The sequence below is a fragment of the Trichosurus vulpecula genome, chromosome 3 (genome assembly GCF_011100635.1).
Source record: "Trichosurus vulpecula isolate mTriVul1 chromosome 3, mTriVul1.pri, whole genome shotgun sequence".
NCBI lineage: Eukaryota > Metazoa > Chordata > Mammalia > Diprotodontia > Phalangeridae > Trichosurus > Trichosurus vulpecula.
Window position 1 is genome coordinate 167552411 of NC_050575.1, and position 15592 is coordinate 167568002.

Genomic DNA, 15592 nt, shown 5'->3' on the forward strand with positions numbered 1-15592 from the left:
AGAGCTAGATGTGCTCCTGATATGTGACAATCTTATAGATCTAGTAGATCTGTTGCCCTAACCTTGGAGATGGCCCCATGGATCTAGCTCTTACTAAAATTAGAACCTACAGCTGAGTGACCAGAGAAGGTCTGGGATCCAGAGGTGAGCTGACAGTTCTCTTATTCTGTTGCTCTAATCCAGGAACAGAATCATGAATTCAGTGCATAGACTTAAGCTAGATCCTGCAGCTAAGTAATCAAGACAGTAAGTTCCTACCAGAAGTAGGAACTATAGTTCCTATAGCCTATACTTCTATTGCTCTAAACATAAAGAGCTTTCTAACTAGCTGACAGGGCTGATGCTAGCAACTGTCTTCTAGAGCTCCAACCAGAGGCAAGCTTCTAGTTGTTTCCCAGACTCAAACTAGGGTCAGGGACCTGCAAAACTCAGACCAGGAGGTGGCTCTTGATCAGACAAATTTACAGCCTCCTAACTGGAGCCACTCCTAAAATCTTCTAAGACTATATCACTTAATTCCTAGAAAAATGGTGATAAGACCCCAGATAGTATAATTTAGGAACCCAGCATTTCTTCCAGATACATGCTGAGCCTGGCCTTATCACAAAGTCCAAATGTAGGTAGTAAAGCTAGAACAAATAAACAAGAAAAAATAATAATGATAAAGAGCTATTATGAAGCCAGACCTTCTCATGATACAGAGAACAGAATCTTACAAGAAAGACACAACTTGGCCTCAAAGTCAATTAGAATTTGACAACATTCTAATATGGGGAGAAGAGGCATGTGTCCTTTCCTCACATTAATGTTTCGAAAGGGTATCAAGGGAGTTACCTAAAAAACAAGAACAAAACAGAGGTACTAGGGTGTGGATTGGTCCTGTTCTAGGGGTCTTAATTAAAGAAAGAGAAAGGGGGGCAAAAAGAAAATAATATATTTGTGTAAAAAGGAGGAAGGGGCTAGAACTTACTATTTCTCATAAGGAGGATATGTAAGAATATATAAGCAATGAAGAAGGGGTGAGGGAAGCCACAGCATGAGAACCTTACTCATCAGAAATGGATGGAAGAGGATTAGTCAGACACACAAAGGGTTTAGTGTAGAAACTTAACAAAGAACAAAGACGGCATTGGAGGTAGATGTTAAGAGGGAAGATAACGGGGGTAGGCAGAATGACCAAAAGCAAAACAAATTTCTTCATCTTGAAGCTGGTATTAAATGTGGAGGTGGAGAGATAAAAGAACTAGAATCTAAGGGGATGCCTCAGACAACTGGAAGAAAGCTCAACAAATTGTGGTATATTAATATAATGGGATATTATTGCACTGTAAGAAGTGATGAAAGTCTCAGATGGGAGCTATGTGACTCTGGGCAAGCCACTTAATCCTGTTTGCCTCAGTTTCCTCATCTCTAAAATGAGTTGGAGAAATGGCAAACCACTGCAGTATCTTTGCCAAGAAAACCCCAAATGGGGTCACAAAGAGTCAAACCTGACCAAAAATTACTGAACAACAACAAATGTCAAGTTAATTTCATTTTAGTAAAAAGCTTACCTCAGAAATGTTACCAAGGCTGGGAAACAAGTTCTGTCTCCTGTTTTGATCAGCTGACAAGTGTCCTTATCTTTCCCTCCCCCACTTCTGTTGTGTTTCCAGATGTCTAAACCCTTATTTTCCCCTCCTACTTTCTGTGAAATTCCATTTTTCCATACTGCTTACGTATTCACATTCTATGTAAGGTTGCTAAGCTGATTCTCAGGGCTCTGTGACTCTGTACACAGATAAGTCCGTACTCTGGGCATAATAAAACCCTGCAGATAACTATCTTTGCATCATTGGTTTGGCGATTGACAGCAATACCTAATAAATGGATCCTCAGATAATTTTTATCTCTGAAGGCTATAAATCTGGAGAGCAAGATGCACTTTTCCTTCCTCCCTGTGGAGCACTACTAAAATGGCTACTTGTTGAGTGAATATAAACAACTGAGGGGTCTGCTTTGTTTGTAAGACATGCAGTCAGCATTCATCAGAGGGCTTCCCGGGACTTCACAGGCCTGACAACTACTACCCAATCCTAGTGATTCGTATCAGTCTGTTCGATCCTTTTCAATCCCAAGTTCATTCTTTTTCATTGGGAAAACAAAGCAAAATGGGAATTGAGTAGTATTGCCTTCTCCTATTATCATCCAGAAGAATAAAGGACAGAGCATTGTGGATAGAGCAGTGGTGAGATATAAGACAGTACCTAAAGCCTCTCAGTGGGAAGAAGAAATAAGAGGGAGGAAAAAGTACAAAGTGCTTGGTAATCAAATTTCTTCTTCTAGGATACTTATGGCAATCAACAGCTGAGAATGTTTTTGTTTCCAAGAGGGTGTGGCAGGAATTTCCTAATTGTTAATCAAAGGCAGGTGAGGAAATTAGCTGTCATATTAGGAAAAAAGTGTAAAGTGTACTCAAAATAGTCTTGTTCATGAGGGCCCAGGGATTAAGTCCCTGATTTTTTGACCTAGTCTTTCTCCAAAAGACTGTCTGCTCCAGAGCCAGTTATTAATTCTGACACTTGGGAGTGGGAGAATTATGTAGCGTCTCTGTCCTGCATGGTTGCATTTGCAGTTAGGAAGGGGTGGCCTATCCCCAGAAAGGTGGGTCTGTGTCCTCACATTGTGCAGCCAGCAACCTTCTGCCTTCTAAAGCCCTGGGAAGAGATGAAGGCTGGAAAGTAACAGGCAGAGACTGAAGTGTGCTGGTTCAAAAAATTTCCACCATCACTTTCTTAGTTTAGACAGTCAATGAAACAATAAATCAAGGCCTAATCTCTGGATTTCCAAAGTGTAAATGCTCACACTGAAAATTTAACAATGGCTCCTCCTAGCCCCAGCATATCTGGTCAGAAGCCATAAAGATGGGGAAGGTCAGGCTCTAGGCAATAGATACAAGAGCAATGGGACCATGAGGGGTGGTAGCCTACAACCAAGTAAGGAAGAGCAGGCAGTCACACTGCAGATGTGTGGTTATGGGGCAAGGGCTGGCATGTGGTGGTACAAGGCTGCTAGAAGACTGTAAGTATCAGGGAAAGCAAGCCAGAGAACCACTGCAGGGAGGAAGCGTGTCCCCTCACATATCAATTCCTTAGAGAAAAGCCCATGCTGCCCTGCTTCGCTTATGGCTCTGGATAACCTAATCTTCACTTCCTACCATGTCTAGGATCTCTTAAAATAGTATCTACCTCCCACCTCGGAGATGGTGGGCTAAGTAGTTTAAACATCATAATACAGTATGACATGTGTGAATACCACCCCCTCCCATTCTGATTTCACTTTGGGGTCCTCACAATATTAACATCTATGCTTTGTATTATATTGTCAGATATTTCATTATGTTTTCTAGTTGTTTGTTTAACTGCATCTACATTCTCTTGAGATTGAGTTTTCCAGAACAGCAAAACCACTTTCCAATTTCTCCAGTACCAAATAAAGTACTATCTACGTAACAGGTTTTCAGGGGGTAGTTTTTCTCCATAAAGGAATAAAAGTCCAGGATTTCTCCAGTTCATATTCCTTCCCCCAAGATCCACTGGAAAAAGGGGTTGGAGGGGTATGTGCCTGACCATATGTCCTGGTTCTGAGCAAGACAAGGCAAAATTGCATCTATCAGAGCCCTGGGACACAGTCAAAGATACAAAATAAGAGGCTGGCATTGGCCTGGGCAAGGAGGTCCATTTGTTCAGAAACTGAAGTGAATGAAGATGATAAAAATCACCATATTAGGTGTCCCCTACTTTACCCTCCCCTATTAGGACCCTCTACTCCAGCTGGACTTATATAAGTAATAAGTATGTATTGTATAATGTACTTGTATGTACATATGTACATAATGTATGTAATGTATGTATTGTATAATGTACTTGTATAATCTTAGACAAGGTACTTAAAATTGCCTGGGTCTCATCTATAAAATAAGGGAGATGGATTAGTGTCTGAGGACCTTTCCAACACTAATTTGAAACTATCGGCTCCTGGTTGTCCCTCTAATCTGCCCAACAGCTGTACCTTTGCTCAGGGTTCCAATCCTTACTGCCCTCCCCCTCCCTCCACCTATTAAAATCATACTCAATCTTCACACCCCATCTCTTCTATGAAGCCTTCCCTGCCCTGACTAACCCAGCCCACAACAGATCTGTCCTACCCCTAAACTACTACTTAATGTCTGCAAGCTTCTGCCAAGTACCTAACTGCACCATAAGGTTCTTAACCATATTATGTACTTAGTATTTTTAGCTATCTCCACCCACCCCTCCTTCCTTCTTAATCCATTCAACCAGAATGTAAAAGCTCTTTGAGGACACAGACCTTGACATTCATCTTTATAATAATCTTCACGGTCCATAACACATACTTCCTTATTTTCCATAGCTGGCAAGCCTTCTATAGGCTGACCAGAAAACTCTATGTTTAACTAGCACAAGCTGACCTCATCCATGCTTTGGATTTCTGGCTTGGCCACTCCAACAGAATGGCTCAGTCTTTTCAAAGTTTCACTTTTAGTGATATCATAAGTAAATTTGGAAGCAGGGAAAAATGTACCTGTCAGATCTATGGATAAGGGAAGTTTATGATGAAACAAGAGCTAGAAAAGATCACAGGAAGTAAAATGGATAATTTTGATTATAAATTAAAAAGGTTTTACACAAACAAGAACCAATACAGCCAAAATAAAAAGGGAAGCAGGAAACCAGGGGAGATTTTTTTTACAGCCAGTTTCTCTGATAAAGGTTCATTTCTCAAATATATATATATATATATGGAACTGAACCAAATTTATAAAAATAAGAGCCTTCCCCAATTGATAAATGATCAAAGGATATGAACAGGCAGTTTTCAGAAGAAATCAGAGCTATCAAATCACATAAAAAATGCTCTAAGTCACTATTGATTGAAGAAATGCAAATTAAAATAACTCTGAGGTACCACCTGATACCTATCAGATTGGATGCTGGAGGGGATGTAGAAAATTGAGACACATTAGTACTGCTTGTAGAGTTGTGAACTGGTCCAACCATTCTGGAAAAAAATTTGAACTATGCCCAAAGAGCTATAAAACTGCAAACTTTTTAACTCAACAATAACACTACCAGATCTGTATCTGAAAGAGATCAAAGAAAAAGGAAAGAGACACAAATGTACAAAAATATTTATAGCAGCTCTTCTTGTGATGGCAAAGAATTGGAAATTAAGGGGATTCCCATCAATTGGGGAATGGCTGAACAAGTTATGGTCTATGAATGTAATGGAATACTATTATGCTATAAGAAACGATGAAGGAAATGGCTTCAGAACAACCTGGGAAGACTTATATACACTGATACAAAGTGAAGTGAACACAACTAGGAGAACTTGTGCACAGTAACAGCAGTATTGTAATGATGATCAACTATGAAAGATTTAGCTATTTCAATCCAAGACAATCCCAAAAGACCCACGATGAAAAATACCATCCCCCTCCAGAGAGAGATCTGATGAACTCTGAGTATAGATTGAAACATACTTTTTTCACTCTATTTTTCTTGTTGCTTTTGAAACCTGAGAGACAGAGAGACTCAAGAGCATCTACTTGTTTATTTTGAAACTTCCCAAACACAATTATTTCCATCCTACATGAGATCCAAGCAGGTTGGTCCAACAAGCTCCTGCGGTAATTGGGAGAGGAAAAGATAGGTTAAAGGACCTAACTGAATTCTCCAATTGGCTTTCCAATGGGATTATTCCATCCAACCGATGGCCAACATGTCTCCTGGAAGGAAATATTAGAGAGGTTTCCCTCATGCTTAAATCAGTCCTGGATCATGTAACCACCATTTGTCTTAAGATTTAACCACTACTAAGTACAACAGAGATTCATAGTTTCATATATGATCCTCTTTTCCTGTTCTTTTTTCAATATGGAAAATGTTTATGTTTGCTGATGCTTGTCTAATTCACAATAAAAAAAAAGATTAAAAAAAATATTTTTTCAACCTGGGTTTTCTATTGGCTTCTCTGGAGTCCAAGAAGTTTAAGAAATCCACGATCTGTTCTATACTCCTAGACCAGCTATGGAAACTTCCTACAGGACTGGAGAACCTACAAGCAGCCCCTATATACCATTCAGGGTACTGTACCCTGCTGGGACAGATGTCAGGCTCTTGTGTCACCCAGTTTGGGGGCCCTAGAGATGGGCTGAGGGTTATTGGGAAGTGAGGAACGGGGAAGGAATGGAGGTGAGGGAAAAAAAGGTACCAGAAGCAACCACCTGCACAGAAAGCTAGGAGGATAGCATTTAAGCCAAAGGTTTTATGGAAGACTTGAGCTGCATCTTAAAGAAACTCCTTGAGGACAGACAATTTTTTAGTTTTTGTCACTGACTCTCCAGTTCCTGGCATGGTGCCTCACACACAGAAATGCCTCTCTCTCTGCTGCATAAGGCAGCCATAGGCAGGAATCCAGAGCCTAGAGAAAATGCATGGCTACAGTTAGAGAGATAGGTCTCCTGCAGTGGTGGGAGAGTCTCCCCATCCCTCAGTTGAGCCCAGCCTTCTCTAGGTCCTCAGGCAGAATGCGGCCCTTCTTGCGAGCCTTGGCTTTGCGGCGCTCTATCTTGGCCACCTTCTTCTTGCGCAGGTTCCGGCGCCGCTTGTCCTGCCGCTGCTGCATCTTCTCTACCACATGGGCCGTGCGCTTCTCCCACTGCCGCTTCCTCTGGGCCCGGCGCTTCTCCTTGCGTTTCAAGGCTGCCTTCAGAAGCTCTTCGTTGTCTCGGATTTTCACACCTTCAGCCTTGTACAGAAGGTTTGTCCACTTCATTTTGGTCTCCATCTCCCTCGCCTTCTCCTCATCCTGTTCCTTCAGCTCCTCGAGCTTGTTCTTGCGGGCCTGCACACGCTCCAACAACTGTTTATAGTTCTTTCCCGTCAGGGGGGTCAGGTTCCCCTTCACACGCTGCCTCTTTTCCTTCTTCTTCTGGGCCTTACTGACTGGCCCCTCACTTACCTCCAGCTTGTTGAATACCAGTTCGGTCAGGCCCTGTGGAACCCCCTTCGGGGGCTCTGGGTTAGTCTCCTTGACTTCGGCTTTGGCTTCAGCCTTGGCTGCCTTCTCCTTGGCCCTGAGCTCCTTGCGTTTCCGCTTCTTCCTCTCCCGTTCCTGTTTCCTCCGCTGCCTCTTCTCCAGTGCTGCAGGAGACAGGTCTTTGGTGTGGCCCTGGAGGGGTCAAATGAAGAAGAGAATTCCAGAAGTGGCAGCAGGAGAGGATCATGGAGCATTAAGATTTAGGGCCTCAGTGACCACCTATTCTAACCCCCCGCGCCCCCGCCTGTCTTTTACAGATGGGGCAATAAAGCCTAGACACAGGAAGATGCTTGCTCAGGCTCACACAGCAAGGTAACAGCCAAGCTGGCTCTAGAATCTAGGTCTCCTGAGACCTAGGTCAGTACTCTTTCTCCTATACCATGCTGTCTCAGTAGGAGACAGGGGAGAATGAAGGGGACTCTACACATTCACTCACTTTTAAAATTGCCTCCCTCTCCCCCACACCTCCCCCAATACTCTTCTTACCCATAAAACAAGGGAGCATAACCCTGCCCTGTTGCGTTGTTGTGTGCCAATCTCACGCATAGCCTCTAAAGGCCTAATCAGAGCAGTTAAAGAAAAGTGAACCCATATAAATGCAGAAACATGAACTTACAACTTGTACAGTTAAAGACCTTTTATTTATTTGTTTGTTATTGCTATTAATTATAATAACAGCTTACACTTATTAGGACCTGGGTTCCTCTGTCTTTTCACCTCTATCATTTACTATCTGTGTGACCTGGAGCAAGTCCCCTAAACTGTCTGGACTTCAGTTTCCTTATCTGCAAAATGAAAGAAATGGACCTACCTTCCAACTCTGAATCTATGAACTAATACTGCAAACTACTTACATTGCATCATTTAGTTCTTATAACAACTCCAGGAGGCAGAAACTGCTGTATCTCCATTGTACAGATGAGAAGACAGACAGAGGGTAAGTGACTTGCCCTGGATCACACAGTTAGCGTCTAATTCTGAATCTGGCTCTTCCCTGCGCCAAGTCCAAGCTAGGCTGCCTTTTAAAACAATGCTCAGCATAGTCTACACCTCTCCATCTGCTCTTGTCAAGACTTTTTAAGATTTCAAGACTGTTGGTTTTAACAACTAAGAGACAGATTACATAGAAAACCACACCTTTTCTTTTCTCCTTTTCAGTGTCTGAACTGTAAGTTCCTTGACTAGACTCTAAGCTCCCTGAGGGCAGGGAGCTTTTTTAGTTTGCATCCCCCTTAGCACCTACAATAATACACAGCACAGGAGGTTTTTAATAAATACTAGTTGAAATGTTAAGTAGAAAGAATGAAAACTGAAACAGAATCCTGGGTAACTATATTACCCAAACTTGGCCCTAGATAAGAGGTGAGAATACGCAACTCCTTCCCTTCTTCAAGGAGGTGGGGGGAGGTCCTATAGGTGTAGAACACTGTGTACAGTCAGAGGACGTGTTTGTCGGCTTTGCCAAACTGCTTTTCTCTCTCCTCTTTCTCAATCTGTTACAAGGCTGGGGTGGGGGTGGGGGAGTAAGTGAATGTAATAACAAAATATAGCAATAAAATAATACTAACATAATAAAAATAAAGAACTATTTATTGAATGAATAAATGAAAGAAAATATGCAAGGAAGGAATGCTCAATAAAGACAGGGGTTCTATATATAAGACCTAGAGAAGCCCAGATCTGATCAGGTGTTAAATAGAGAGGGTTTACAGATGATAAACCTACCTGACCACTGGCTTCCTGAATTTTCTCATGTAGCCGCTGGCGCAGAATGTCCATGGCCAGGAAGGAGCCCGGCTTGCTTGTAGGAACAACTGTCAGAAGGATTTGGTTCAAGAATTAGTTTAGAAAGAGCACACACAATGAGACACACATTTTTGGACATGGTGAACATGGGAATTTGTTTTGCCTGATTATGCATATTTGTGACGTGGTTTGGTCCTTCTTCCCCTGGTGCTGGGGGAAGGGAAGAAGCAGCAGCAAATGTGTTGATAATTGAAAAATATTTTAATTTAACTTAAAATCCTAAAAAAAAGATGTAAGGCTTAACAGCAAGGAAAAAAGGTCTGGAGACCTGGGTCCTTCTGGTCTTAGCTTTGCTACTTATTCCCTGTCTGAGGTTGGGCAAGTCGCTTTCCTCTGAGGAACATTTTCCCTGGTCTGCAAAATGAGGGAATTGGACTAGACGGTCACTAAGATCCCTCCCAGCTCTGACATTCTAGGATACTCATCTTAGAGCTGGGTCTGTCTCTTCTCTCCCTCTCTTGCCACCTTGTGTTCTAGCAGTAATTACAGAATCCCAGAGCTGGAAAGGACTTGTACTCCAACCCACACTTGAGCCCAAATCGCCTTTATGTTATGCCCAACAAGTAGACATCCAGCCTTTCCTTGCATCTAGGAAGGGAGAACCCACAATCTCCAGTGATGGCCTACTGCACTTTCTGATAGCAATAAATACCAGGAAATTGTATCAAGCCTAAATTTGCCTCTCTGAAACTTCAACCCCTAAGCTCCTAGCTTTGTCCATGGAAGCCAAGAAGATTATATCTAACCACCTCTTCTATGTAGCAACCCATCAAACGCTTGAAGACTGTTCTCATATACCCATTAAGTCTTCTCAATCAAGGATCATTGCTCCAGCTTTCATTTATAAGGCACTCTATACAAAATCTAGAGAGTGCTACAAGGTTCTTTAAAGGCCCTCTAGGTCCTCAAGTGCGGCCTTTTGACCGAATCCAAACTTCACAGAAGAAATCCCCTTAATACAAGGATTTGTTCTGTAAAACTTGGACTCGGTCAAAAGGCCACAGGTTCCCCACCACTGGCTAGTCCAACCCTTTCATTCTAAAAATGGGACGAGACCTAGAGAGAGGAAGTGATACCCACAAAGTTAAACAGCTCCTGGCAGACCAGACCTCGCATATCCTGATTCCTAGTTCAGTGTTCTATCACACACCAAGCTGTCTCTGAAGTCAAGGGGGTGTGGTGAACAAGTCTACACTTCCCTCCCCTCTCCTTTTCTTTCAAAGGTTCAAAACATGAAACCCTTGTTTTCCCTAAAATGAAGCCTTCACCTCTTTTTGGTCTATCCTTATAAGTCACCTTCTCCCAAATCCTTGTCATTTCAGGTCCTCATATCTACCTCATGACAAAGTTCATCAGCCAAATATCCACGGCATTTTAGATCGAGACAAGCTATCAATAAGAGAGTATTAGAGCTAGGCCCTGTTCCACTAAAATCCTCCTCCCATGCCAGTGTGGCAGTTTGGTATAGCAAGGGAAGCTGCTGTAACAGAAAGAACAGTGATTCTGGAGTCAGAGGTTCAAACCCCACTGCTGATGCTCACTCCTGGTGCAGGTGGCTTACGTTCTCTGAGTCCTCAGTTTTCTCATCTTTAAAGTTAGGTAGGTGGCGTCTTAGGTCACTTTTAGCTCTAGATCTATGAACTTACGATCCTTACCCCCATGGCAAGATGACAATTCTGAGTCCCTGAGGACCATTATAAGGGAGAAAAAGCTTCCATCAAGCTGAAAAGGGTCCCGATGTGTGTCTGGTGAGGGACTAGAATCCGTGTCTTCCACCTCCCAGTAGAATACTCTGTCATGCCTCTGACACACAACGTATGCTTGGCACAAGGACAAGAGAATGTTTTCACTTCCGTTTCCTAAATCCTCCTCACCTACCGTCACATTGGAGCCTCTCACCTGTGGAGCCTGCACTGGAGCTGGAACCTGCCTTCCCCACGGTGACTGCAGGTTTCTTGGTGCTAGGAGCTTCAGATTGCTTGCTGTCAGAGGGCTTATTCTGGACATTCTTAGCCTTTTCATCCTGCTTCTGGAATTTCTTTTTCTGCTCCTTCTTCTTCTTCTTCTTCTTCTTTGGGGGCCCACTGGTTTCTAGATCACCAGGTTTGGGAACTAAAACAAAAGGGAGGGAGAAAGGTCATTCTAGTTCCTGTGACACAGCAAAAAACCTAAGACCTCTGGGCCATTTTGAGACAGTAGAAGAGGTAGGGTGGTGCAGCTGAAAGAGCCCTGGGTTTGGAGGAAAAAGACCCAGGCCTGAATTCCAGTTTCATTACTACAGACCCTACCCTGGTCAAAGCATTTCTCCTCTCTGAGGTGCAACTAGATGACCTCTTCTCTTTCTTCCTATTCAAAATTCTGTGATTAGGATGGAAGGACTCTGAAGGAGTTGGTACACAAATCTCAACTCCAACCTTTCCCACCCCTCTTCTTTGAATTCCTATCGTACAGACTATTTTGCACCACACATTTTTAGTTGTTCATTTGTTTTCAGTCCTGTCTGACTCTTTGTGACCCCATTTGGGGTTTTCTTGGCAAAGATACCAGAGTGGTTTGCCATTTCCTTCCCCAGCTCATTTTACAGATGAGGAAACTGAGGCAAACAGGGTGAAGTGACTTGCCCAGGGTCACACAGCTAGTAAGCATATGAGGTCACATTTGAACTCGGGAAGATAAATCTTTCTGATTTCAGGCCTATTACCTGAAAGCGGCTGAACTTCAACACTATGCCACCATCCCAGCCCCCTTCTCCCACCAGATGTCTCTGCCTCACTCCACTCTGGGGAGGGGCCCATGTTGGCCATCTTTCATTCCCCAACCCCAATAACAACTTTCCCTCTCCTGCCTCCCACTTCAAGTCTTTTTTCTGTGTTGTCTTCCTCCCATTAGAATGTAAGCTTCTTAAAGACAGAGACTATCTTCCTTTTTGTTTTCATTCCTATCCCCAGCTTAGCACAGTGACTGGCACACTCAATAATAAATGCGTGTTACCAGGGAAGGAGCTGGGCAGAGAATAAGTGCCTAATAAGTAACACCTCTTTATAGATTACTCTTACAACCTCCTTCTAATTTGTCTGTAGGATCTTGTTGGGTAACTAAAAAAAAAAAGACCTCAGATGACAAAAGAATCCACTTGGTAGATAATTATGCCTTGATTCTAAGTAATAATGATAATAATCCATCACCATCATACTTTTCTGAACTTATGATTACACTGATATTGGGAACTCTCAGATGAAGAAATTCCCCTATCAATTCGGCAATACAAAAACAGTAAACCTTTAGGAGATTTGCAAATAGATTCAGCATACATTTTCTCACTGGACTTTCATAATAGCCCTGTAAAGGAGGCAAGGCAAGACGTAAACTGAAGTTCAGAAACGGGAAATGTTTTGCCCAAGTAAATGACAGACTTGGCCCTAGAACCCTGATCTTCTGTAACTCCGGTGTTCTTTCATTTGGACCACTGTGCCTCTTAACCTAAGAGGGGGAGGTCAATGTGATCTAGAGATGAGGTTGGTGCCTAAGGATGGGAAAGAACCACATTGAATTTTTTTTTCATTATCCCAAGAACTATACGAATTACCCCATTTTCGTTTCTGTGGCTCCGCGGTCTGCTGGGAACAGATTTTCTTAGCTAGATTCTGCAGGTAGGAGTCTTTGGCCACCAGTGATGCCATTAGGAAAGGGAAGGAATCACTGAATCCTGTTGGAAAACTTCAACTGCCCCTTCAGAGGCATAGGGGGTGCCTGGAAGAGTTTTTCCACTGTTCCTGAACTGAAAAAAATAGAGCTGGTTGAGAAGAAGCCAGGTGCCCAAGAGAACAATTTGTCCTTTCACAGGGATCCCCTTGTATCTAGGGTGGAAGATGAAGAAGGTCCAAGAAGTTCCAAGAAGGTCCAGAGAGCACTACTCCCCCCACCCCCATCACCCTTACCTCTTCCCCACCAAAAAAATTTTTTTTTCTAAAAAAACTGCTTAACCCACACCTGGGGCAATACACTCTGAAGAACAAACTCTAATCCTTTTTGTGGGGGACGGAGGGGGTTAGGGTTGGGCAGTACTTTTTCCACACAGAAAGGGGCCTCTATACAAACATGCTTGTTTTTGTGCAAATGTCTGTGTGTACACATCTGTGTCTATTGATTCGTGTGGTTAAATTTGTCTGTTTCTAGTTGAGACTATCTGGATGCATTTCTTTGCCTACTGTGTTTCTGCTTTCTTAGACATCTGCATGTCAGTGTCAGCCTCTCCATAATCATTTGTTAAGCCCTACTATGTCAGGCACTGGGCTAAACCAGAGATACAGAGGAAGGCAAAAAGAGGGTCCCTGCTCTTGGGGAGCTCAAAAGTGTCTAAGCATCTCTATCTGTTTATGTTTCTCAAAGTATATGAAGCAGCATGGAAACAGTCTTAACAGTAAAACCTCTCTTACCTTATGGGGGGAAGGGTTGAACCAGATCAGGGATTCTTAACCTTTTCTGTATAATGGAACTCTTCTTAAAATAATGTTTTTAAATGCATAAAATAAAATAAATAGGATTACAAAGGAAACCACTCTTATTGAAATACAATCATCAAAATATTCTTTACCACTTCTAGGGCTGTATCCCAAAGAGATCATACAAATGGGAAAAGAACCCACATGAACAAAAATATTTATAGCAGCTCTTTTTGTGGTGGCAGGAACTGGAAATTGAGGGGATGCCCGTCAATTGGAGAATGGCTGAACAAGCTGTGGTATATGAAGGTAATGGAATACTATTGTGCTATAAGAAATGAAGAGCAGATGGACTTCAGAAAAACCTGGACTTATATCAACTGATGCTGAGGGAGGGGAGCAGAACCAGGAGAACATTGAACATAATTACAGCCATGCTGTGCAATGACTAACTTTGACAGACTTGGCTCTTCTCAGCATTGCAAGGTTCTAAGACAACTCCAAAAGGCTCATGATGGAAAATGCTATCCACATCCAGAGAAAGAATTACGGAGTCTGAGAGCTGATCGAAGCAGACTATTTGCTCTCTCTTTTTTGTTTTGTTTCTTCTTTCTCGTGGTTCATTCCATTAGTTATAATTCTGCTTTGCAACGTGACTAATGTGAAAATGTTTAATGTGAACTTATATGTAGAGCCTATATCAAATTGCACGCCGTCTTGGGGAGGAGAGGGAAGGGGAGAAAATTTGAAACTGAATGAGTAAACTAAAAATAAATTAATTTAAAAAAAAAGTCCATGAACCCCAGGCTAGCAATTCCTGGAATAGATACTCTTAGAGGTGGCACCTCTGAATTCTCTGGGTATCTTGTGCACATCCGTGGGTATCGCTGAGAGAGACAGAGACGCACAGAGACAGAGATCTGTCAGAACGTGTACGTACGTCCTGGTCCCTGCGTCTTGGTAGGTGTGCGAGGGCACTCACTGGTGACTGAAGGGACCGTCGTGGGGAGGGTGAGGAAGCCGAGGAAGAGAAGGGAAGGAGAAAGGAGACGCGGTGGGGCGAAAATAAGGCAAGAATCTGGGAAATAAGCTAGCCGACTAGAAGGGCCGGGGCGCGCAGCATGGAGTCTGAGTGACCCGGTACCACTCACCGAATCCGAGCACCCCATCCCCAGCTACTCACCCGGCCTCTGGCACACGCGCGGTCACTCCTCCCCTGGAAAATCCACATGGGCAGGCAGGACTAGAAGACAGCCGAGGCAGAGTCATGGGAGAGCTGTGCTCGATTGTCCGCGTCTAGGAAGCCGGCCGCTGAGTGGGAGGGGTGAGCTCTCAAAGGATTATGGGCTGCTGGAGGACTGCCGGAAAGCTCTGAGGAAGAGTACCCAATCAGAGCCCCTCCCTGGTCGGGAGGTGGGAGGGGTTTAGAAAGCTGGGCGTCTGCGCTGGTGCGAGTGAAGAACTTGTGTTGACCTCAGCCTGCCGGTCAGCCGTCGACCGTTAATTTAGTGCCTTTAACGTGCCTATACTGAGTTAATTAATTAGGCACCGAGGTTAAAAAGGCAAAAGAGAGGTCCTCTAGGAGCTTACGTTCTAGTGGTAGAAAAAAAAATCTCTTAAATGTACACGTAGCTAACTTAAATGCGCACATGTATACAAGTATACATTGTGTATTTGTCATAAACGTAGGTATGTCTATCTTAAAGGTACATACTTGTCTTGTTCTCTCAAGTTTGAATGTAAACTCCTTGAGGGCAGGGACTGTACACACACACACCAGATAGAATTTTAAATCCCTGATTAACTCCTACATGAAAACTTACCTCTTTCCAGTTTCAATGCGTCTCCACCAACCACCGCAACCCCATTATCCTGTGTCCATTTTGTTAATACATTTTTGGAGGGCACTGAATTGGTCATTTCATAGGTGCAGCGAGCTCCTGGTGAGGAACTTCCTTAGGTAATGAATATCTATGCTTGTTCTACAATTTATAACCTCCAGTTACCGAGGGGCACAGAGACATGAAATGACTTGCCCTAGGTTACACAGCTAATATGTGTCAGAGGTAGGATTTGAAAGCCAGGTCTTCCTTCCCTAAGTAACTGCCTCTACTTTGTATGTCCCTGTATGTGTTTTGTACATGATTGAGCAGAGTGAGGAGCAACCAGACAGGCAGCAGAGCTCAGTCAAAAAAGGGAGGAGATAGTAAAAGTGGGTGGTCAACAAAATCAAATCCTGC

The 15592-nt window shown here is 43.2% G+C and overlaps 1 protein-coding gene across 1 annotated transcript; it reads right to left on the reverse strand.

Annotated features, from left to right (window-relative positions):
- Positions 1-5597: 5597 nt before the first annotated feature.
- Positions 5598-14669, reverse strand: SURF6 (surfeit 6). Its single transcript, XM_036748420.1, has 5 exons — positions 14536-14669; positions 12497-12688; positions 10810-11022; positions 8830-8918; positions 5598-7236 (listed from the first exon to the last, which is right to left on the reverse strand). Exons 2-5 carry the CDS (start codon positions 12588-12590, stop codon positions 6556-6558), a joined length of 1077 nt encoding a protein of 358 aa, XP_036604315.1. The 5' UTR covers positions 12591-12688; positions 14536-14669; the 3' UTR covers positions 5598-6555.
- Between the last annotated feature and the right edge of the window lie 923 nt (positions 14670-15592).

Bases quoted from the DNA above. Each gene is read 5' to 3' on its own strand.
- SURF6 (XM_036748420.1), bottom strand. From the start codon at position 12,590: ATGGCATCACTGGTGGCCAAAGACTCCTACCTGCAGAATCTAGCTAAG. The intron at 11,023-12,496 runs GTAATTCGTATA...CTTTTGTTTTAG, and splicing joins GCCACAGAAACGAAAATGGG to TTCCCAAACCTGGTGATCTA. The intron at 8,919-10,809 runs GTGAGAGGCTCC...TCCTTCTGACAG, and splicing joins CTCCAGTGCAGGCTCCACAG to TTGTTCCTACAAGCAAGCCG.